This window comes from Oncorhynchus kisutch, unplaced genomic scaffold, assembly GCF_002021735.2.
Source record: "Oncorhynchus kisutch isolate 150728-3 unplaced genomic scaffold, Okis_V2 scaffold3717, whole genome shotgun sequence".
NCBI classification, from domain to species: Eukaryota; Metazoa; Chordata; class Actinopteri; order Salmoniformes; family Salmonidae; genus Oncorhynchus; species Oncorhynchus kisutch.
In genome coordinates this window covers 22,940-48,693 of record NW_022265662.1, presented here as the reverse complement: position 1 = coordinate 48,693, position 25,754 = coordinate 22,940, and the positions used below count along the sequence as shown (strand labels likewise).

General features: G+C 46.6%; 2 protein-coding genes across 4 annotated transcripts in view; one reads left to right on the top strand and one right to left on the bottom strand.

The window, feature by feature from the left end:
* LOC116371822 (WASP homolog-associated protein with actin, membranes and microtubules-like) overlaps nucleotides 1–1,595 on the bottom strand; it is a 34,727-nt gene extending 33,132 nt beyond the window's left edge. Inside the window, 1 exon segment of the mRNA XM_031820891.1 lies at nucleotides 911–1,595. Coding sequence (XP_031676751.1) covers nucleotides 911–1,489 — 579 coding nt within the window. The 5' untranslated portion in view covers nucleotides 1,490–1,595.
* Nucleotides 1,590–25,556, top strand: LOC116371821 (fibronectin type III and SPRY domain-containing protein 2-like). 3 transcript variants are annotated; one of them, XM_031820890.1, is made up of 14 exons: nucleotides 1,590–1,992; nucleotides 2,543–2,866; nucleotides 3,455–3,557; nucleotides 4,789–4,884; nucleotides 6,711–6,944; nucleotides 7,495–7,517; nucleotides 8,670–8,791; nucleotides 12,860–13,027; nucleotides 13,651–13,785; nucleotides 14,375–14,525; nucleotides 17,557–17,690; nucleotides 18,666–18,798; nucleotides 19,232–19,408; nucleotides 25,091–25,556. In XM_031820890.1, exons 2-14 carry the CDS (start codon nucleotides 2,637–2,639, stop codon nucleotides 25,341–25,343), a joined length of 1,959 nt encoding a protein of 652 aa, XP_031676750.1. In that variant the 5' UTR covers nucleotides 1,590–1,992; nucleotides 2,543–2,636; the 3' UTR covers nucleotides 25,344–25,556. The 3 variants fall into 3 exon arrangements, with proteins under 3 accessions (XP_031676750.1, XP_031676749.1, XP_031676748.1); XM_031820889.1 differs by having other exon boundaries at nucleotides 2,515–2,866; XM_031820888.1 differs by having other exon boundaries at nucleotides 2,487–2,866.
* The last annotated feature ends 198 nt before the right edge of the window (nucleotides 25,557–25,754 follow it).

Sequence of the window (25,754 nt, the reverse complement as noted above, 5' to 3'; positions counted from 1 at the left end):
GCACAGTAGAATTCAATGTTCTTACTTGCATGTTCTACTGAGATACTTTTTGAAAGCAAAAGTCAAATTGGATGGCAATTTATGAGAATTCAGTTTGGGAAAATGACACTGTGAAACAGTAGGCTCCCGGGATCCGACCCAAAAACCATATTAGTTGGGCTCGAATGCATGTGTCATTGGCTATTAGGTAGCCTAGTGGTTAGAGCATTGGGCCAGTAACCGAAATGACAAGGTAAAAATGTGCCCCTGTTCCCTGGTAGGCTGTCATTGTAAATAAGAATTTGTTTTTAACTGACTTGCCTAGTTCAATTAAAATAATTATCCTAAAACTACTGTCGACATAGAAACAGAGAATGAATGACAGGCTAATGTCCCCGTTTCTAGCCAAGACCTCAGGGAAGAACACCTTGCAGGGTGATAACAACATGAGTAACAGGAATGAAGCCTGACTGGATAATCAACCGGCTGGGATTGGTCATGTTTTCCTTCTCACGTGGTGTCATATTGTGCAACAATAGTGACGACAGTGACACTGCATCTTTATTAAAACCCCTATGTGAACCAGGGTGGAAGGGCATCTATCCCAGTGTCATGAGGGGATTTAAAATGCCTAAATGTTGGACAGACATTTTTAGGGTTTACTCACAGTGACTTGATTACTGGATAGTGGGGGCATCGGTAAGCAGAGTAGACTACCGGTTTGTCTCATGGGAGCCCCCTGAGACTGCAGACTTTTGTTCCAGCCCATCAATGTAGCCTGCTCATTTGAATCAGGAGTAGGGGCGTAGGCGTAGTGATTGGTTAGTGCTGGGCTAGAACAAAAGTTTGCAACCCATGTGGCTGGACCAGGATTGAAGAACAGTGACAGGCCACAGCTTGCATAGATCACTAATTCAAATTGGCCACTGACCTTTCTAAGGTGATCCTTAGCCCTGGTGACCTCATCCTGCATGGTTTTCCTCTTGAACTCCTGCATGTTCTCAAAGTACTCCTCGACATCTCGCTCGTCCTGCGGGAAAAGCGAGTCCAGCACTATCTTCCTGCCACAGATATCTATCGCAGTGCTGAAGTACTTCTCCAGCTGACGGCAAGGTGTATCCAGATCTCTCTCTTGATCATCTTGGTTGAACGTCCGATTGCTACCGAGAAAGATCATGTCCCAAATGTTACCCTCCTTGAAGTCCGACAGGTCGGGGAAATAGGGTGCGACGACATCCCCGACCCCTGTAAACTGACGGTGGACATTTTTTAAGTCGTTAACAGAGAAGAGTCCGGCCCAGCTTGTTTCGGTTTCGCAGACAGCAAGCTGGTCTTTGCGCTTCTGTCGCTGGAGAGTTCTGTTGTGACAGGTGACCGCGAACTTGGACTCGATCACATTCCACTGAACGATAAAACCGAGCTTGAACGTCTCGTTTTCTTCGAATATGTTCGTTTTGATGGCGACCCAGCCGTCCAAGCTGTCCAAACGCTCGCAGTCTATGCTATTCATTTTTTTGTGTGGTAAACATGTAGCTAGCTAGCTAGCGAACTAAAACTTGTATTCCTCTGCCTTGTTTACAACGTCGGCCATTTGTAACGATGACGTAGTATTTCCCGTGGCGTTCTCTTTACCTTCAACTTTGACCTTTCCGTCACATGCTCAGGGGGAATTCCACAGCCAATTTCATTCGCTACAATGTATCAGCGATTTATTTCAAGATATTTGAATATTTAATACAATGTGTCACCTTCAAGAAAATATTGACCACATTCACAATCAAATACTATTGGATTAAATACAATGTTATCACTCTTATTAGGCGACTAAAGGCAGATTTTGGCACTATGTCAAAATACCCATGCTGACACTTGATCTGTGTGCATAACAGTTGGGGTTCCTGCTATATTTGTCACGGACTGTATCTGCTTCCTTGGGTAGCCTGTCAAAAACACTGTCAATGGTCGCCCTGAATCGACGTTGCTGGGGGAGTTATTGAATACTTACTCACCAAGGTAAACTTAATCAGTGTTTTTGAATTGTTAGTAACTAGGCTATAATAACTGATATGTTTAGTCATAATTATAGCAAATAAAAATGAAACTCCAGCATAGTTTAAATAGTGTGTTTGAGTTTATGTGTACAGCATGCCTGATCCATGTTTTGACAGAGGTCCAGGATGTTAGAGAAGCAAACCCTCATTCAACTGTCATCACTGTGTACAGTTCTTTCTGAACAAGTGTTTTTTCTAAACATTTAAGACTATGATTCATACTTGTTTATGATTGCAAATAATGAACTCTTTGCATGGCTTCCATAAGAAAACTAATTGAATATTTGTACTTATTTTTAATGTTCCATAAAGCATATACATTTACACAAGTGAATGACTGGTTGGTTAATGTTGGGTGAATAGAACATCCAAATATTTGACAATATCTACTTCCTACTTCCTTTGTGGAAAAATGTTAATCTGACATGTTTTATTTGATTACCCTGTCCACCACAGTACCTCCACCACAGTATCTCCACCACAGTACCTCCACCACAGTACCTCCACCACAGTACCTCCACCACAGTACCTCCACCACAGTACCTCCACCACAGTATCTCCACCACAGTACCTCCACCACAGTAGCTCCACCCTCCTCCTCCCATCATGGACCTGTATGAGGTCTTCACAGGAAGCAGGCTGGATGTCATCACTGAGGAGGTGCTGAGTGGAGACGAGGAGCGTGGGGAGGAGCACCAGGAGGAGGTGAAGGAGGAGGAGGTGAACAGGGATCTCCCTACCAAAGAGGCCTTCGTAGTGGTGTCAGAGAGAACAGAGACTAGAGAGTTGTCCTCTACCTTCCAGCGTTTCTCCACGGATACCAACGACTCTCTAAGGTCCGTAATACAACACCTGCTTTATTGGTCCATTTGCACAGATATTCTTTTTTTGGTTTGTTGCTGTCACAGTACCCAACCTGATACACAACACAAACATCACAGGCTGACAGGGGTACTTAGGGGTAAAGTGCCTTGCTCAAGGGAACAACTGTAGTAGGTAGTGTACAGGATCCTCCGGCTTCCGGCTCACTCCCTGAAGATTCCCCTTGCAGGCAGGGGTTCGAACCGGCAAACCCCTGGTTACTGGCCCGCCTCTCAAACCTCAAGGCTACTGCCACCAAGGCTACCGCCACCAAGGCTACCGCCACCAAGGCTACTGCCACCAAGGCTACTGCCACCAAGGCTACCGCCACCAAGGCTACCGCCACCAAGGCTACCGCCAACAAGGCTACTGCCACCAAGGCTACTGCCACCAAGGCTACTGCCACCAAGGCTACCGCCACCAAGGCTACCGCCACCAAGGCTACTGCCACCAAGGCTACCGCCGCCCCCCCGGTGTCTAATGCACTATGTATATAGTCTTTGCATGACATGATGCACGCATCAATCATTTAATAATGGATACAATAAAGTGATCATCATCAGGTTTGAGGCGTATGTCCCGTCTTCAGATGAGGAGGGAACTCCATCACCTGACAGCTCTGTGGACGGACACGATGACGTGTTTGAGGAGCACAAGGAGTCGGAGGTAAGGGGAGGGTGTGTGTTGTGTCGGAGGAAGGGGAGGCTGTGTGTTTTGCCGGAGGTAAGGGGAAGGTGTGTGTTGTGTCGGAGGTAAGGGGAAGGTGTGTGTTGTGTCAGAGGAAGGGGAGGGTGTGTGTTGTGTCGGAGGAAGGGGAGGGTGTGTGTTGTGTCAGAGGTAGGGGAGGGTGTGTGTTGTGTCGGAGGTAAGGGGAAGGTGTGTGTTGTGTCGGAGGTAGGGGAAGGTGTGTGTTGTGTCGGAGGAAGGGGAGGGTGTGTGTTGTGTCGGAGGTAAGGGAACGGTGTGTGTTGTGTCGGAGGAAGGGGAGGCTGTGTGTTTTGTCGGAGGTAAGGGGAAGGTGTGTGTTGTGTCGGAGGTAGGGGAAGGTGTGTGTTGTGTCGGAGGTAAGGGGAAGGTGTGTGTTGTGTCGGAGGAAGGGGAGGGTGTGTGTTGTGTCGGAGGAAGGGGAGGGTGTGTGTTGTGTCAGAGGTAGGGGAGGGTGTGTGTTGTGTCGGAGGTAAGGGGAAGGTGTGTGTTGTGTCGGAGGTAGGGGAAGGTGTGTGTTGTGTCGGAGGAAGGGGAGGGTGTGTGTTGTGTCGGAGGTAAGGGAACGGTGTGTGTTGTGTCGGAGGAAGGGGAGGGTGTGTGTTGTGTCGGAGGAAGGGGAGGGTGTGTGTTGTGTCGGAGGTAAGGGGAAGGTGTGTGTTGTGTCGGAGGTAGGGGAAGGTGTGTGTTGTGTCGGAGGAAGGGGAGGGTGTGTGTTGTGTCGGAGGAAGGGGAAGGTGTGTGTTGTGTCGGAGGAAGGGGAGGGTGTGTGTTGTGTCGGAGGAAGGGTGGGGTGTGTGTGTTGAGTCGGAGGTAGGGGAGGGTGTGTGTGTTGTGTCGGAGGAAATGGAGCGTGTGTGTTGTGTCGGAGGAATGGGGTAGTGTGTTGAGTCGGAGGAAGGGTGGGGTGTGTGTGTTGAGTCGGAGGTAGGATGGGGTGTGTGTGTTGAGTCGGAGGTAGGGGAAGGTGTGTTGTGTCGGAGGAAGGGGGTAGTGTGTTGAGTCGGAGGAAGGGTGGGGTGTGTGTTGAGTCAGAGAAAGGGGAAGGTGTATGTGTTAATTCCATGTGAATATACCCTTGATCTAGCCTGAGTGCCAGTCTGTGTGTGCTCTCCTGACAACTTCTACAGGCAGATTTGCACTCAGGCGAACCTTGACCCTCTGTAAGAGTTCATTTCTGCTGTGCCTTCAGGACAAGGTGAATAACATCAGGACTAAGCTGGAGGAGAAGGTGGTGGAGATGGAGAACTTTGCAGGACATCTAGAAGAGATCTTCCTCACTGTGGAGGTACAACAACCACTATTACTGACACAACAACTACTATTACTGACACAACAACTACTATTACTGACACAACAACCACTATTACTGACACAACAACCACTATTACTGACACAACAACCACTATTACTGACATACTGACACAACAACCACTATTACTGACACAACAACCACTATTACTGACACAACAACCCCTATCACTGACACAACAACCACTATTACTGACACAACAACCACTATCACTGACACAACAACCACTATTACTGACACAACCATTATTACTGACACAACAACCACTATTACTGACACAGCCACTATTACTGACACAACAACCACTATTACTGACACAACAACCACTATCACTGACACAACAACCACTATTACTGACACAACAACCACTATTACTGACACAACAACCACTATCACTGACACAACAACCACTATTACTGACACAACAACCACTATCACTGACACAACAACCACTATTACTGACACAACAACCCCTATCACTGACACAACAACCACTATTACTGACACAACAACCACTATCACTGACACAACAACCACTATTACTGACACAACCATTATTACTGACACAACAACCACTATTACTGACACAGCCACTATTACTGACACAACAACCACTATTACTGACACAACAACCACTATCACTGACACAACAACCACTATTACTGACACAACAACCACTATCACTGACACAACAACCACTATTACTGACACAACAACCACTATCACTGACACAACAACCACTATTACTGACACAACCATTATTACTGACACAACAACCACTATTACTGACACAGCCACTATTACTGACACAACCACCACTACTACTGACACAACAACAACTACTACTGACACAACCATTATTACTGACACAGCAACCACTATTACTGACACAACAACCACTATTACTGACACAACAACCACTATTACTGACACAACAACCACTATTACAACAACCACTATTACTGACACAACAACCACTATTACAACAACCACTATTACTGACACAACAACCACTATTACAACAACCACTATTACTGACACAACAACCACTATTACTGACACAACAACCACTATTACTGACACAACAACCACTACTACTGACACAACAACCACTACTACTGACACAACAACCACTATTACTGACACAACAACCACTATTACTGACACAACAACCACTATTACAACAACCACTATTACTGACACAACAACCACTATTACTGACACAACAACCACTATTACTGACACAACAACCACTACTACTGACACAACAACCACTACTACTGACACAACAACCACTATTACTGACACAACAACCACTATTACTGACACAACAACCACTATTACTGACACAACAACCACTATTACTGACACAGCAACCACTATTACTGACACAGCAACCACTATTACTGACACAGCAACCACTATTACTGACACAGCAACCACTATTACTGACACAACAACCACTATTACTGACACAACAACCACTATTACTGACACAACAACCACAATTACTAACACAACAACTACTATTACTGACACAACCACTATTACTGACACAAACAACCACTATTACTGACAAAACCATAATTACTGACACAACAACCACAATTGCTGACACAACCATTATTACTGACACAACCATTGTTACTGACACAACAACCACTATCAGGATCATCACGACACGACAACCACAGTACACACATAACAAAGACACATCCACAGGTTTTCAACCATGGATCTGTGAGCCAACCCCGTTTGGGAGCCCCTGATCATCGCTTGATGAAGTGTTTCATGTCTTTCAGGAGAATTTTGGTCGTCAGGAGCAACACCTGGAGCAGCACTGCAACGATGTTCTACAGACGTTGTCCCATCGTTACGACGAGCGAGCCGCTGCGCTGGGGGAGGAGAAGAAGAGGAAGTTGGAGGCCTTGTACACTCAGCTGCTGGGCTGCGGACGCACCCTGGACGCATCCAAGGACCTGATTGAGACCGCCCAGGAACTGTACCGCACCGAGGACAAACGACTCTTTCTACAGGTCTGTTGTAGTGGGTCGGTCGTCACAATGACTTATTCAAGATTAAATCATTGAATTGCTAATTTAGCTTTATAACTTGAAATAACTTGAAACGTTTAAAAGTTTACGATAACTTTGTTTTGCTCAGAGTTGTGTTTTTTGTTTGTCACACCATTCTGGGTAAACCCGAGACACTGTCGGGAGTGAAAAGCCCAGGAGGCCGTTCCTGAGATACTGGAACCGGCGTACCTGGCAACGACGATCATACCACGTTAAAATGTGCTTCGGTCACTCATTTAGCCCATTCTAACGTTCAATCGAACAGTAACTGAATGCCTCAATGCCTGTCTGCCTGCTTTATATAGCAAGCCACGGCAACGTGACTCACTTTCTGTAGGAGCGAACCATTTTCGTGGGTGGTGGTGTGGTGTACCTAATAAACTGGCCACTGAGTGTATATTCTGTGGTCTTTGTGATGTTTTAATCTGCCAGTTAAAGGTTTTATGAACCTTAAAATGTTAATGACCACTGGAGGAGTTGACTTTTGATGTTGTGAACTTTCCCTTGACAGGCTGTTATGCCCACCATGAAGAGGTAACGTACCTAAAGGAGATTAACACTGCTGCCTGAGACTACAACAGAACTATACTATACTGTAAGGAGACTAACATTGCTAGCCTGAGAGTATAACTGAACTAGCCTGGTTCCAGATCCATTTTATCCTGGTTCCAGATCCATTTTATCCTGTTTCCAGATCCATTTTATCCTGGTTCTAGATCCATTTCAGCCTGGTTCCAGATCCATTTTATCCTGGTTCCAGATCCATTTTATCCTGGTTCCAGATCCATTTTATCCTGGTTACAGATCCATTTTTATCCTGGTTCCAGATCCATTTTATCCTGGTTCCAGATCCATTTTATCCTGGTTCCAGATCCATTTTATCCTGGTTCTAGATCCATTTCAGCCTGGTTCCAGATCCATTTTATCCTGGTTCCAGATCTGTTGGTTCTCTTGCCAACATGCCTGATCCATTTGTGTTATCTTGTTGCTTGACCATGACCATAGGAGTTGGCAAGGCACACAGATATCTGGGACCAGGCTATATAACACAACTATGCTAAGTGTTTGTTTACAACTGCATGGTAGTGAGTCTGGTTAATAACAGTGTAATCGTGTGATATGCTGTGAACCGTGTAACAGCCTGATTAGGAGTGTTTCATGAGGATAATATATCAGGTTATGTTTTGTCATCAACGCTGATTCTGAAACCAAAATAGCTTCCGATCCTAATTAGCCAACTCATTTCAAACTCATTTAAACTAAGCAGTATATATGAATGTGTTTGATGTTGAATAGGGTTTGTTGACATAGGTTATGTTTTGAATAGCATGACGACGCATGATGCTACATCCAATGTTCATTTTCAGTGTCGTTTTAGGTGGGCTCTGTTCAGAAGGTTGCGACGTTACAAAACTTTCGGATAGAAAACAATTTTGTAGAACAGGTATGATTTTTCGTGGTGTAGAATCGGGCATCTTGTCAGCTCTATTCATTCCATTTCTATATGCAACGTTCTGAACGTTTCACCTCACTGAATACAGGTCTGTTTGTCCAATCAGAATGGAGAAGTTTGCTGACACGTGTTTTGTTTGTCCAATCACAATCAAGGAGTTTGCTGACTTGGGTGCGTTTTGTCCAATCAGAATCAAGGTTTTTGCTGATTGATGTTTGGTTTTCCTAAATCAGAATTGAGGAGTTTGCGAAGGAGAAGCCTGACCTGACGCTGGTGACCCCTCTGGAGTTTGGCACGCCCCTCGCTGACCTGTCAGACGTCAAGACCATGATGGACTCCATCAACATCGTACCAGGTCTGATCAATCAATCAACCCATCCTTCCATACACCCACCCACCCATCCATTCATTCATCCATCCATCACAGGAGGTTGGTGGCATCTTAATTGGGGAGGACAGGCTCGTGTTAATGACTGGAAAGGAATTGGTGGAATGGTATCAAACCCATCAAACACATGGTTTCTATTCCATTCTCTCCGTTCCAGACGTTATTAAGAGCCGTCCTCCCCTCAGCAGTCTCCACTGCCATCCATCCATCCATCCATTCATCCATTCGGCCATCCATCCGTCCATCCATCCATCCATCCATTCGTCCATCCATCATCCATCCATTCATCCATCCATTCATCCATTCGTCCATCCATTCATCCATTCGTCCATCCATCCACCCATCCATCCACCCATTCATCCATTCATTTATTCATCCATCCATTCATCCATCCATCCATCCACCCATTCATCCATTCATTTATTCATCCATCCATTCGTCCATCCATCATCCATCCATTCATCCATCCATTCGTCCATCCATCCATCCATTCGTCCATCCATCCATCCATCCATTCATTCACCCATCCATCCATCCATCCATCTATTCATCCATCTATTCATCCATCCATTGGTCCATTCGTCACAACATTTTTATTTTCGTTTTTTACATCCCCCTCTGATCACATAATTATATTCTTAAAACCGGTTTATTCAGAATAACGTAGTATATTTAATGTACAGACATTTCCATCCCATGATTTTTGGCCTCGGTTGATACATCTGAGATTTTTATTAACAAACTTGCGGTCGTGATTGGGAGTCCCATAGGGCGGCGCTGGTTTGGCCGGGGTAGGCCGTCATTGTAAATAAGAATTTGTTCTTAACTGACTTACCTCGTTAAATAAAGGTTAAATATTATTATTATATATATATTTTTAAATGCAATTAGATTTAGGCCATGGATGGGCAACTGGTCAATTTACAAAGTCTAAAATAAAAAACATAGTTTTTTTTTTCTTCTCCATCCTATGCCAAAATCTCTAGAATTCCAGGAAATAAGAAGTAAAACTGCAAATGTTTCTCTTCGCCCCATGGCAATATGAGTAGAATTGCATGAAATGTGTTATACATTTGCAAAATCTTCTCCCCGCCCCATGGAAAAATGTGTAGATTTGCCGCATTCTTGTTTTAAAACAGTAAAATGTTCTCTACGCCTCATGCCAAAATGTGTAGATTTACAACATTCTTGTTTTAAAACGGCAAAATGTTCTCTACGCCTCGTGCCAAAATGTGTAGATTTACAACATTCTTGTTTTAAAACAGCAAAATGTTCTCTATGCCTCGTGCCAAAATGTGTAGATTTACAACATTCTTGTTTTAAAACAGCAAAATGTTCTCTACGCCTCGTGCCAAAATGTGTAGATTTACAGGAACTTTACTCTAAAACGTTTTCTCTCCGTTGTCAAGAGGGGGGCCGCTAAAATATATTTCTGGCAAGGTGGGGGTATGGATGTGGATACGCAGACCCGCGAGCCACTGCAGGCCCCCCATGATGAGTTCAGATTGTTTTGTGGCCCCCACCCCCATCAAAGTTGCCCATCCCTGATTTTAGACCAAGAGTATGAGCTTGGAACAGAGTAGAGCAGAGCCCCAGAGAAATCCTTCCAGTCTCCAAACTCTACCTTTTATATAAATGGAGGTTCGCTAGGGGAGTTGGGTTGCTTAGAAACAAATGACTTTGATGCAAAAGTGATTTCATTTCTCTGAGTATTTAATTACATTGGGCCACTGGAGTGACGAGTCAGGCACTTTTGAGTGATGCTTTCATTCTGCTGAAGTTTGACTGAGTCAATGATTGTGTCCCAAATGGCACCCTATTCCCCATATAGAACACTACGTTGGACCAGAGCCTATTTGTCAAAAGCAGTGCACTACATAGGGAATACAGACAATCTCCATGCTGCTTCTGTAGCTAATGATTATAGAGGCTGGCTGTGACGTCAGTCTGTCTGAAGAGAGATTATGGCTGTGATGTCAGTCTGTCTGAAGAGAGATTATGGCTGTGACGTCAGTCTGTCTTGAAGAGAGATTATGGCTGTGACGTCAGTCTGTCTGAAGAGAGATTATGGCTGTGATGTCAGTCTGTCTGAAGAGAGATTATGGCTGTGACGTCAGTCTGTCTTGAAGAGAGATTATGGCTGTGACGTCAGTCTGTCTTGAAGAGAGATTATGGCTGTGATGTCAGTCTGTCTTGAAGAGAGATTATGGCTGTGACGTCAGTCTGTCTGAAGAGAGATTATGGCTGTGACGTCAGTCTGTCTTGAAGAGAGATTATGGCTGTGACGTCAGTCTGTCTGAAGAGAGATTATGGCTGTAACGTCAGTCTGTCTTGAAGAGAGATTATGGCTGTGACGTCAGTCTGTCTGAAGAGAGATTATGGCTGTGACGTCAGTCTGTCTGAAGAGAGATTATGGCTGTGATGTCAGTCTGTCTTGAAGAGAGATTATGGCTGTGACGTCAGTCTGTCTTGAAGAGAGATTATGGCTGTGACGTCAGTCTGTCTTGAAGAGAGATTATGGCTGTGATGTCAGTCTGTCTGAAGAGAGATTATGGCTGTGATGTCAGTCTGTCTTGAAGAGAGATTATGGCTGTGACGTCAGTCTGTCTTGAAGAGAGATTATGGCTGTGACGTCAGTCTGTCTGAAGAGAGATTATGGCTGTGATGTCAGTCTGTCTGAAGAGAGATTATGGCTGTGATGTCAGTCTGTCTTGAAGAGAGATTATGGCTGTGATGTCAGTCTGTCTTGAAGAGAGATTATGGCTGTGATGTCAGTCTGTCTTGAAGAGAGATTATGGCTGTGATGTCAGTCTGTCTTGAAGAGAGATTATGGCTGTGACGTCAGTCTGTCTTGAAGAGAGATTATGGCTGTGACGTCAGACTGTCTTGAAGAGAGATTATGGCTGTGACGTCAGTCTGTCTTGAAGAGAGATTATGGCTGTGATGTCAGTCTGTCTTGAAGAGAGATTATGGCTGTGATGTCAGTCTGTCTGAAGAGAGATTATGGCTGTGATGTCAGTCTGTCTTGAAGAGAGATTATGGCTGTGATGTCAGTCTGTCTGAAGAGAGATTATGGCTGTGATGTCAGTCTGTCTGAAGAGAGATTATGGCTGTGATGTCAGTCTGTCTTGAAGAGAGATTATGGCTGTGATGTCAGTCTGTCTGAAGAGAGATTATGTATTCCTCAAATGGCACCCTGTTTCCTATATTCTGTTGATCAGGGCCCTGTTCCCTGTATAGTGATGACCAGGGCCCTGTTCCCTATATAGTGTTGACCAGGGCCCTGTTCCCTATATAGTGTTGACCAGGGCCCTGTTCCCTATATTCTGTTGACCAGGGCCCTGTTCCCTATATAGTGTTGACCAGGGCCCTGTTCCCTATATAGTGTTGACCAGGGCCCTGTTCCCTATATAGTGTTGACCAGGGCCCTGTTCCCTATATAGTGTTGACCAGGGCCCTGTTCCCTATATAGTGTTGACCAGGGCCCTGTTCCCTCTATAGTGTTGACCAGGGCCCTGTTCCCTATATAGTGTTGACCAGGGCCCTGTTCCCTATATAGTGTTGACCAGGGCCCTGAAGGATCTAGTCCAAGGTACTGCACTACAGTAGGGTGTCATTAGAACCGGTCTGTGACGTGTGTCTATCTTTGATTCACTTGGTGACTCACCTCAGACAGCTTTGTTTTGTTTCTCAGAATCTCTGATTCCACGGAAGGACACACATTTGAGAGAAGTTTCAATTTTGTTTTAAATCCTGTAATAAAATAGTGTTAATAAAGTCTTTGTGTTTAAAATTGTCTGTGGGGGAGAGGCAGAGTGGCAATCAATGGAATAGAGACTTAGTTTTATGTTGTCACAGTCACTTAGAAAAAGTGTCAAGACCATGAAATAAACCTCTGTGGAGGAAAATGAAACATCAATGCAGTACAAACTAATTCCCATAAAGCTATTCCTCTCTCTCTGTAACGGCACGATCATGGTTCTGGTTCTTGACGTGATTGTAACATGATATCATGTGTTTGTTATGTCATTCCAGCCCCATCTGCCCCGGTCATAAACCCCCAGGTGTCTAACTCGGCCACGCGGACATCTCTGCGTGTGTGCTGGAGCCTGTTCTCAGACGACTCTGTGGAATACTACGAGCTCTACTACAGACCTGTCCTGGAGGACACGCCGGCTGTAGACAGCACCAAGGGGCCTGACGGTAGCAACTAGTACAACCACCACCAGTACAACTTAGAATCAGAATGTAGAATCAGGACAGAGAATCTGAACTTAGAATCTGAACTTAGAATCAGAACATAGAATCAGAATGTAGAATCAGAACGTAGAATCAGAACGTAGAATCAGGACAGAGAATCAGAATGTAGCATCAGGACAGAGAATCAGAATGTAGAATCAGAATGTAGCATCAGGACAGAGAATCAGAATGTAGAATCAGGACAGAGAATCAGAATGTAGAATCAGAATGTAGAATCAGGACATAGAATATGAATATAGATTCAGAACATAACATAGAATATAAATATAGATTTAGAACATAACATAGAATCAGAACATAGAATATGAATATAGATTCAGAACATAGACAGACATACCAGTTGAATATTTCATGACATTATGGACCAACACAGAGATAATATATTGGGTGTAATATTTGGAATGTTCAATCTCTCTCTAAGAGGATTAATTGAATCTAATCGAATCAACTATTCCCCTATGAGGGAGACTATGGTTACTTTACTTAAAACCAACAGGTATAAGGCTTTAATAAGGCTTTATAATGCATTGTTGTAAATGATTGAAGTGAGTTTCTCTCCTCCTCAGTGTCTAATGTGAAGGTAAAGGAAACCCACTGTAGTGTAGGAGAGCTGCTGCCTAACGTGCAGTATGAGTTCTGGGTCACAGCTACCAATACGACAGGCATCAGCCCTGCCAGTGAGAAGGCTGTCTACGTGACAGGTAAAACCCTGGACCTGTTACAGGGAACACCACTTTCAAACTGACTAACAGTGGCTTTCAATAGGAATGTGTCAGTGGAAGGCACAACTGAATCTCCCTCTCTCCCTCTCTCCCTCCCTACCTCTTTAATCCCCCTGTATCTCCCTCTCTCTCTCTCTCCCTCCCTACCTCTTTAATCCCCCTGTATCTCTCTCTCTCTCTCCCTCCCTACCTCTTTAATCCCCCTGTATCTCTCTCTCCCTCTCTCTCTCTCTCCCTACCTCTTTAATCCCCCTGTATCTCCCTCTCTCTCTCTCCCTCCCTACCTCTTTAATCCCCCTGTATCTCTCTCTCTCTCTCTCTCTCCCTCCCTACCTCTTTAATCCCCCTGTATCTCTCTCTCTCCCTCCCTACCTCTTTAATCCCCCTGTATCTCCCTCTCTCTCTCTCTCCCTCCCTACCTCTTTAATCCCCCTGTATCTCCCTCTCTCTCTCCCTCACTCCCTACCTCTTTAATCCCCCTGTATCTCCCTCTCTCTCTCTCTCCCTCCCTATCTCTTTAATCCCCCTGTATCTCTCTCTCTCGCTCCCTCTTCTCCTCCCCCTCCAGTCCCATCTCCACCAGTCATCAGACAGAGGGAGTGTAGCAGTTGTCCGGAAGCCGCTCTGATTCGCTGGGAGTCAGGAAACACCAACCCAGTCGACTCCTACACCGTAGAGCTGATTGAGACAGGCACTGATGGACAGAGTGGGGTCACTGAGTAAGAATTAACGCACATGCACTCTCACACCCCCACACACACTCACACCCCCACACACATACACACTCACACCCCCACACACATGCACTCTCACACCCCCACACACACCCCCACACACTCACACCCCCACACACATACACACTCACACCCCCACACACACTCACACCCCCACACACACTCACACCCCCACACACATACACACTCACACCCCCACACACATACACTCTCACACCCCCACACACACTCACACCCCCACACACATGCACTCTCACACACCCCCCACACACATACACACTCACACCCCCACACACATACACACTCACACGCCCATACGCCTGCAAGCACACACATACACACTCACACCCCCACACACATACACACTCACACCCCCACACACATACACACTCACACCCCCACACACATGCACACTCACACCCCCACACACATACACACTCACACCCCCACACACATGCACTCTCACCCCCCCCCCCCCCACACACACATACACACTCACACCCCCACACACATACACACTCACACCCCCACACACACTCACATGCACACTCACACCCCCACACACACTCACACCCCCACACACATGCACTCTCACACACCCCCCACACACATACACACTCACACCCCCACACACACTCACACCCCCACACACATGCACTCTCACACACCCCCACACACATGCACTCTCACACACCCCCCACACACATACACACTCACACCCCCACACACACTCACACCCCCACACACATACACTCTCACACCCCCACACACACTCACACCCCCACACACATGCACTCTCACACACCCCCCACACACATGCACACTCACACCCCCACACACATGCACACTCACACCCCCACACACACTCACACCCCCACACACATACACACTCACACCCCCACACACACTCACACCCCCACACACACTCACACCCCCACACACATACACACTCACACCCCCACACACATACACTCTCACACCCCCACACACACTCACACCCCCACACACATGCACTCTCACACACCCCCCACACACATACACACTCACACCCCCACACACATACACACTCACACCCCCACACACATGCACACTCACACCCCCACACACATACACACTCACACCCCCACACACATACACACTCACACCCCCACACACACTCACATGCACACTCACACCCCCACACACACTCACACCCCCACACACATGCACTCTCACACACCCCCCACACACATACACACTCACACCCCCACACACACTCACACCCCCACACACATGCACTCTCACACACCCCCCACACACATACACACTCACACCCCCACACACACTCACACCCCCACACACATACACTCTCACACCCCCACACACACTCACACCCCCACACACATGCACTCTCACACACCCCCCACACACATGCACACTCACACCCCCACACACATGCACACTCACACCCCCACACACACTCACACCCCCACACACATACACTCTCACACCCCCACACACACTCACACCCCCACACACATGCACTCTCACCCCCCCCCCCCCACACACATACACACTCACACCCCCACACACATACACTCTCACACCCCCACACACACTCACACCCCCACACACATGCACTCTCACACACCCCCCACACACATACACACTCACACCCCCACACACATACACACTCACACCCCCATACGCCTGCAAGCACACACATACACACTCACACCCCCACACACATACACACTCACACCCCCACACACACCCCCACACACATACACACTCACACCCCCACACACACCCCCACACACTCTCACACCCCCACACACACTCACACCCCCACACACATGCACACTCACACCCCCACACACATGCACACTCACACCCCCACACACACTCACACCCCCACACACATACACTCTCACACCCCCACACACACTCACACCCCCACACACATGCACTCTCACACACCCCCCACACACATACACTCTCACACCCCACACACACTCACACCCCCACACACATGCACTCTCACACACCCCCCACACACATGCACTCTCACACACCCCCCACACACATACACACTCACACCCCCACACACATACACACTCACACCCCCACACACATGCACTCTCACACACCCCCCACACACATACACTCACACCCCCACACACATACACACTCACACATAAACACACACACAGAAGTTTCAATATAAAATGCAAATTTGAATTCACTTCCTATATTGACTAAACTGAAAAAAAGTTGACATCAATTCTACTCCCCATTGGCTCTCTCTGCAGGTCTGTAATGTGATTGGTTCTCCCTGCAGGTCCATCGTGGCTGTTCCTACCTGTGAGAGTCTGTAATGTGATTGGTTCTCCCTGCAGGTCCATCGTGGCTGTTCCTACCTGTGAGAGTCTGTAATGTGATTGGTTCTCCCTGCAGGTCCATCGTGGCTGTTCCTACCTGTGAGAGTCTGTAATGTGATTGGTTCTCCCTGCAGGTCCATCGTGGCTGTTCCTACCTGTGAGACTCTGTAATGTGATTGGTTCTCCCTGCAGGTCCATCGTGGCTGTTCCTACCTGTGAGACTCTGTAATGGGATTGGTTCTCCCTGCAGGTCCATCGTGGCTGTTCCTACCTGTGAGACTCTGTAATGTGATTGGTTCTCCCTGCAGGTCCATCGTGGCTGTTCCTACCTGTGAGAGTCTGTAATGTGATTGGTTCTCCCTGCAGGTCCATCGTGGCTGTTCCTACCTGTGAGAGTCTGTAATGTGATTGGTTCTCCCTGCAGGTCCATCGTGGCTGTTCCTACCTGTGAGAGTCTGTAATGTGATTGGTTCTCCCTGCAGGTCCATCGTGGCTGTTCCTACCTGTGAGACTCTGTAATGTGATTGGTTCTCCCTGCAGGTCCATCGTGGCTGTTCCTACCTGTGAGAGTCTGTAATGTGATTGGTTCTCCCTGCAGGTCCATCGTGGCTGTTCCTACCTGTGAGACTCTGTAATGTGATTGGTTCTCCCTGCAGGTCCATCGTGGCTGTTCCTACCTGTGAGAGTCTGATCCAGCTGGAGTCAGGAAGACAGTACCTCATCTACGTCAGAGCTGTCAACATCGGAGGACCCAGTGACAGGAGCCAGGCTTTTACTGTCTCTACTACAGGTGAGAGGAGACCCCCATGTCCTGATACTTTAGTATGTTTAGTTCAGTGTTTTACTGTCTCTACTACAGGTGAGAGGAGACCCCCATGTCCTGATACTGTAGTATGTTTAGTTGATGTTGTTCACTGTCAAATATTATTCTGTCTCATAGCACCTTTATAGTTGTCAAGAACAGACAGTGAGGTTGTTACTGTGTGTTTTATAGTTGTCAAGGCCAGACAGTGAGGTTGTTACTGTGTGTTTTATAGTTGTCAAGGCCAGACAGTGAGGTTGTTACTGTGTGTTTTATAGTTGTCAAGGCCAGACAGTGAGGTTGTTACTGTGTGTTTTATAGTTGTCAAGGCCAGACAGTGAGGTTGTTACTGTGTGTTTTATAGTTGTCAAGGCCAGACAGTGAGGTTGTTACTGTGTGTTTTATAGTTGTCAAGGCCAGACAGTGAGGTTGTTACTGTGTGTTTTATAGTTGTCAAGGCCAGACAGTGAGGTTGTTACTGTGTGTTTTATAGTTGTCAAGGCCAGACAGTGAGGTTGTTACTGTGTGTTTTATAGTTGTCAAGACCAGACAGTGAGGTTGTTACTGTGTGTTTTATAGTTGTCAAGGCCAGACAGTGAGGTTGTTACTGTGTGTTTTATAGTTGTCAAGGCCAGACAGTGAGGTTGTTACTGTGTGTTTTATAGTTGTCAAGGCCAGACAGTGAGGTTGTTACTGTGTGTTTTATAGTTGTCAAGGCCAGACAGTGAGGTTGTTACTGTGTGTTTTATAGTTGTCAAGGCCAGACAGTGAGGTTGTTACTGTGTGTTTTATAGTTGTCAAGGCCAGACAGTGAGGTTGTTACTGTGTGTTTTATAGTTGTCAAGGCCAGACAGTGAGGTTGTTACTGTGTGTTTTATAGTTGTCAAGGCCAGACAGTGAGGTTGTTACTGTGTGTTTTATAGTTGTCAAGGCCAGACAGTGAGGTTGTTACTGTGTGTGTAGGAACCATCTTCCACCTGCTGCAGGACACAGCCCACCCCTGTCTGTCCATCTCTGAGGACGGCTTCTCCATGTTCTACGGAGACGAGGAGCTCCCGCTCTCCGCCATGACCTTCGACGACAACACCTTCGCCAGGTAGACAAACCAACCAGGTTTACACCTGCTGAACACCTCAGCTAATAGAGATCTGTTAATGACATGGGAGATTTACTGTAGCTTTCAAAATGAAACATCTGAAAATGTGAGTGTACTCATCCCGTGATAGTGTGGTGTGAATGTGTAGGTGTGTGTACTGTGTGTGTGTAGATTTGTGTTGTGTGTAGGTGTGTATGTGTGTGTACTGTGTAGTTGTGTGTAGGAGTGTGTACTGTGTAGGTGTGTGTAGATTTGTGTTGTGTGTAGCTGTGTCTCCTCCCTCTGATAGTGTATATTGTATGCCTGTGTGTTTGGTCCAGGTGTGTAGCTGTGTCTCCTCCCTCTGATAGTGTATATTGTATGCCTGTGTGTTGGTCCAGGTGTGTAGCTGTGTCTCCTCCCTCTGATAGTGTACAGTGTGTGTTTGGTCCAGGTGTGTAGCTGTGTTAGGGGACCTGATCCCTGTGAGAGGCAGACATTACTGGGAGGTGGAACTGGATGAGGACACAGAGTACAGGATTGGAGTGGCCTATGAAGACACTCAGAGAAACTCCTACCTGGGAGGAACAAATACATCCTGGTGCATGAGACATGTCCTCACCCCATCCAGGTGAGAAACCCTAACCTTTAACCCCTAACCTATCACAAATTATTACCTGGGAGGAGCCAACACGTCCTGGTGCATGAGACATGTCCTCACCCCATCCAGGTGAGAAACCCTAACCTTTAACCCCTAACCTATCACAAATTATTACCTGGGAGGAGCCAACACGTCCTGGTGCATGAGACATGTCCTCACCCCATCCAGGTGAGAAACCCTAACCTTTAACCCCTAACCTATCACAAATGATTACCTGGGAGGAGCCAACACGTCCTGGTGCATGAGACATGTCCTCACCCCATCCAGGTGAGAAACCCTAACCTTTAACCCCTAACCTATCACAAATGATTACCAGGGAGGAGCCAACACGTCCTGGTGCATGAGACATGTCCTCACCCCATCCAGGTGAGAAACCCTAACCTTTAACCCCTAACCTATCACAAATTATTACCTGGGAGGAGCCAACACATCCCGGTGCATGGTCCCTAACCCCAGGTTAATGTCCACATCCCTGTTCAACCCTAAACTCAACCCGTCCAGGTGAGAATCCCTAACGCTAACCTATCCCTCTAACCTAGCTATCACTAACTGTTACCGGGAAGGAACCAACCTGTCCAGGTGAGAATCCCTAACGCTAACCTATCCCTCTAACCTAGCTATCACTAACTGTTACCGGGAAGGAACCAACCTGTCCAGGTGAGAATCCCTAACACTAACCTATCCCTCTAACCTAGCTATCACTAACTGTTACCGGGAAGGAACCAACCTGTCCAGGTGAGAATCCCTAACACTAACCTATCCCTCTAACCTAGCTATCACTAACTGTTTACCGGGAAGGAACCAACCTGTCCAGGTGAGAATCCCTAACACTAACCTAGCAATTCTCAACCTGTTGTAATTTGTATTCATTTATTTCACCTTTATTTAACCAGGTGGGCCAGTTGAGAACACCTTTATTTAACCAGGTGGGCCAGTTGAGAACACCTTTATTTAACCAGGTAGGCTAGTTGAGAACACCTTTATTTAACCAGGTAGGCTAGTTGAGAACACCTTTATTTAACCAGGTAGGCTAGTTGAGAACACCTTTATTTAACCAGGTAGGCTAGTTGAGAACACCTTTATTTAACCAGGTAGGCTAGTTGAGAACACCTTTATTTAACCAGGTAGGCCAGTTGAGAAGCAGTGCAACACAAACAACACCACAGAGTTACACATGGAATAAACAAACATACAGTCAATAACACAATAGAAAAGTGTATATACAGTGTGTGGTAATGAAGTAAGATTACGGAGGTAAGGCAATACAATAGGCCGTAGTGGCGAAGTAATTACAATTTAGCAATTAAACACTGGAGTGATAGATGTGCAGAATGTGTAGAGATACTGGGGTGCAAAGGACCAAAAAAAAAATATGGGGATGAGGTTGTTGGGTGGGCTATTTGCAGATGGGCTAAGTACAGGTGTAATGATCTGTAAGCTGCTCTGACAGCTGGTGCTTAAAGTTAGAGAGGGAGATATGAGTCTCCAGCTTCGTTCCAGTCATTGACAGCAGAGAACTGGAGGAAAGGTGGCCAAACGAGAAATTGGCTTTGGGGATGACCAGTGAAATATACCTGCTGGAGTGCGTGCTACGGGTGGGTGCTGCTATGGAGATCAGTGAGCTGAAATAAGGCAGGGCTTTACCTAGCAAAGACTTATAGATGACCTGGAGCTAGTGGGTTTGGCGACGAATATGAAGCGAGGGCCAGCCAACGAGAGCATACAGGTCGCAGTGGTGGGTAGTATATGGGGGCTTTGGTGACAAAACGGATTGCACTGTGATAGACTGCATCCAATTTGCTGAGTTGAGTGTTGGAGGCTATTTTGTAAATGACATCGCTGAAGTCGAGGATCGGTAGGAGAGTCAGTTTTACGATGGTTTGTTTTAGCTCCACACCATCCCATCTGAATGACCTGAATGACCTCTCTGGACGTCCAGAGAAGAAGTTGATAGTTGAATCCGGCGAGTGCTGACTCCGGGCGGTGTTTTAAATTCAGCTGACTACTGGACAGACTGGGAGTTGGTAAAACACTGTCCTAGAGGGCTGACTACTGGACAGACTGGGAGTTGGTAAACACTGTTCTAGAGGGCTGACTCCTGGACAGACTGGGAGTTGGTTAACACTGTTCTAGAGGGCTGACTACTGGACAGACTGGGAGTTGGTTAACACTGTTCTAGAGGGCTGACTACTGGACAGACTGGGAGTTGGTTAACACTGTTCTAGAGGGCTGACTCCTGGACAGACTGGGAGTTGGTAAACACTGTTCTAGAGGGCTGACTCCTGGACAGACTGGGAGTTGGTATACACTGTTCTAGAGGGCTGACTCCTGGACAGACTGGGAGTTGGTTAACACTGTTCTAGAGGGCTGACTACTGGACAGACTGGGAGTTGGTTAACACTGTTCTAGAGGGCTGACTACTGGACAGACTGGGAGTTGGTAAACACTGTTCTAGAGGGCTGACTCCTGGCGGTGTTTGAAATTCAGCTGACTCCTGGACAGACTGGGAGTTGGCAAACACTGTTCTAGAGGACTGACTACTGGCGGTGTTTTAAATTCAGCTGACTCACCACTACCACTGCATGGCTTCCCAGAGGGAAATGTATGCTTGTCTTCCCACAGGGTCCACCATTACCACACACGGTCTGAAAAGTAGGCCAGCCAAGGAGATTTTTGGTCGTTAAAATATATCTCTCCCCTTCCTGAAGCGCTTGGCTCGCTTCTTCTCACATTTCGCCTCCTAAACCTTTTCTGAGGCAGAAGTGACAAGTCAAGTTGTTTTATATTCCTGTGAAAAAGCCCATAGAATACCGTTACCTTATAGCTGCTGTTGCCATAGCAACTCTACTATTCCTGGCACTAAACAGGACTGTGGAACTGTCTCTTTACTAGGAGATCATTCACTGAGACATCTCAACATGAAACACCACCACCTCAAAGTGTGTTTGAGAGAGAGGAGAGAGAGAAGGGAGAGAGAGAGAGAGCACCTACTGCCTACGCAGAACCAATACAATACAACAATACACACTTCTCATATCCCCTGCTAATCCTCTCTTTGGCAGTAAAAGGGTTTTATTTGGCCCAGTGACAGTGTTGGGTTGAGGATGTACATACTGTCTCCCCATGGTACTGTTAGTGTTGGGTTCAGGATGTACATACTGTCTCCCCATAGTACTGTTAGTTTAAGATACCGTGTTGGGTTGAGGATGTACATACTGTCTCCCCATGGTACTGTTAGTGTTGGGTTGAGGATGTACATACTGTCTCCCCATGGTACTGTTAGTGTTGGGTTGAGGATGTACATACTGTCTCCCCATGGTACTGTTAGTGTTGGGTTCAGGATGTACATACTGTCTCCCCATGGTACTGTTAGTTTAAGATACCGTGTTGGGTTGAGGATGTACATACTGTCTCCCCATGGTACTGTTAGTGTTGGGTTGAGGATGTACATACTGTCTCCCCATGGTACTGTTAGTGTTGGGTTGAGGATGTACATACTGTCTCCCCATGGTACTGTTAGTGTTCGGTTGAGGATGTACATACTGTCTCCCCATGGTACTGTTAGTGTTGGGTTGAGGATGTACATACTGTCTCCCCATGGTACTGTTAGTGTTGGGTTGAGGATGTACATACTGTCTCCCCATGGTACTGTTAGTTTAAGATACCGTGTTGGGTTGAGGATGTACTGTCTCCCCATGGTACTGTTAGTTTAAGATACCGTGTTGGGTTGAGGATGTACTGTCTCCCCATGGTACTGTTAGTTTAAGATACCGTGTTGGGTTGAGGATGTACATACTGTCTCCCCATGGTACTGTTAGTGTTGGGTTGAGGATGTACATACTGTCTCCCCATGGTTCTGTTAGTTTAAGATACCGTGTTGGGTTGAGGATGTACATACTGTCTCCCCATGGTACTGTTAGTGTTGGGTTGAGGGTGTACATACTGTCTCCCCATGGTACTGTTAGTGTTGGGTTGAGGATGTACATACTGTCTCCCCATGGTACTGTTAGTTTAAGAGACTGTGTTGGGTTGAGGATGTACATACTGTCTCCCCATGGTACTGTTAGTGTTGGGTTGAGGATGTACATACTGTCTCCCCATGGTACTGTTAGTGTTGGGTTGAGGATGTACATACTGTCTCCCCATGGTACTGTTAGTTTAAGCTACAGGTACAACACCATTTGATTCCTGCATCAAGGGTCTCATGTAGTAATTTACTGTGACATTATTGGTCCGGGTTTCATAGCGTTGATCTGGGACCAGGAAGCCTAAGGGTTCGTTTCCCTGACAGAGATGAAGACTAGGCCTGGGCTAAAAGGTTATGTTCAAGGGAGATTCTCAATTGGTAATGATGTTTTGTCCAGGACGGGTCTAATCTAGGACGGGTCTAATCTAGGACTGGTCTAATCTAGGACGGGTCTAATCTAGGACTGGTCTAATCTAGGACGGGTCTAATCTAGGACGGGTCTAATCTAGGACGGGTCTAATCTAGGACGGGTCTAATCCAGGACGGGTCTAATCCAGGACTGGTCTAATCTAGGACTGGTCTAATCTGTATCCGGGAAAACCATCCAGAAATCTTTTATCTGTTAACTGTATGTCGTTATAAAGCGTCTGCTGAAAATGATTGTATCGTTACTTATGTTATATTATCACAACACAGACATACCATGTCTGTAGGCTACATGTTATGAATGAGTTAAGTGTAAGTCACATAACATTGTATGGTCTTAATGACATCAGTCTCCCCCTTCCTCCCCTCTCTTCCATTCCATCTCCATCCAGACGCAAGTACGACTTCCTGTCACATTCTTCTTCTTCTATATCCTGTACACTCAGTGGCCAGTTTATTAGGTACCACCCATCTAGTACCAGGTCGGACCCTTTGCCCCCAGAACAGTCTGAATTATTCGGGGTGTGGCATTCAATCGTTGCTCAATTGGTATCAAGGGACCTAATGTGTTCCCCACACCAGTACACCACCTGCCTGCTGCTTAGGCCAGATCCTGACTCTGCCATCAGCATGACACAACAGGAACCGGGATTCGTTGGACCAGGCGATGTTTGTCCACTCCTCAACTGTCCTGTGATTCCGTGCCCACTGGAGCTGCTGCTTCTTGTGTTTAGCTGATAGGAGTGGAACCCGGTGTGGTCGTCTGCTGCAACAGCCCGTCCATGACAAGGACCTACGAGTTGTGTGTTCCAAGATGCCGTTCTTTGTCCGTTTGTGGCCCGCCTGTTAGCTTGCACCATACTTGCCATTCTCCTTCGACCTCTCTCATCAACTGGTTGTTTTCGCTCACAGGACGGCCGTTGCCCAGGAGGCTGTTTCTGAGGTACTGGATCTGGCGTGCCTGGGAACCAACGATCACACCACGCTCAGTCGCATAGGTCACTCGTTTTGCCCATTCTAACATTGAATCGAACAGTAACAATGCGTCTGCCTGATTTATGTAGCAAGCCACGGCCTCGTGACTCACAGTCTGTAGGAGAGAACCATTTTGGTGAACGTGGTGGTGTACCTAATAAACTGGCCACTGTGTATATAGAAGTATGATGTGTAACAAGTCACATAGAACCATCATTTTCTAAATGACATTACTTCCATTCTGTCTCCCCCTTCCTCTCCTCCATTCTGTCTCCCCTCTCCAGACACAAGTACGAGTTCCTCCACAGCGGCTGGAGCCCAGACATCCGGATAACGGTGAACCCTGTGAGGATAGGGCTCAGTCTGAACTATGAGAGAGGGATCCTGTCCTTCTTCAACGTAGAGCTGGAACAACACCTCTACACCTTCTACTGTAGCTTCCAACGCTACGTTCATCCCTGCTTCGCTCTGGACAACCCCGGTGCGCTCACTGTTCTCACTGGGGTAGAGGCACCAGGGTACGTCCACTTGGTCTGAGTTTACCAACCATGATTCACAGGTGTCCATGGAAACATCTTTACCTACCACGATGTACAGGTGTGTCCATGGAAATGTCTTTCTGTTGTCTGTTATTCTAACCCTCTGGACAACACTGCATGGTAGAGCACAATTATACTACAAAAACATGTTTATGACCCCTTTGTGTATGTGGGTTAACAACCATATCTGAATAAAAACCATGTACATCAGTGGTTTAGACCAGGGTTTGATTGACTACCACAACACTGTTACAGACTAACATGATGAAACACTGGACTACCACAACACTGTTACAGACTAACATGATGAAACCCTGGACTGGACTACCACAACACTGTTACAGACTAACATGATGAAACCCTGGACTACCACAACACTGTTACAGACTAACATGATGAAACCCTGGAC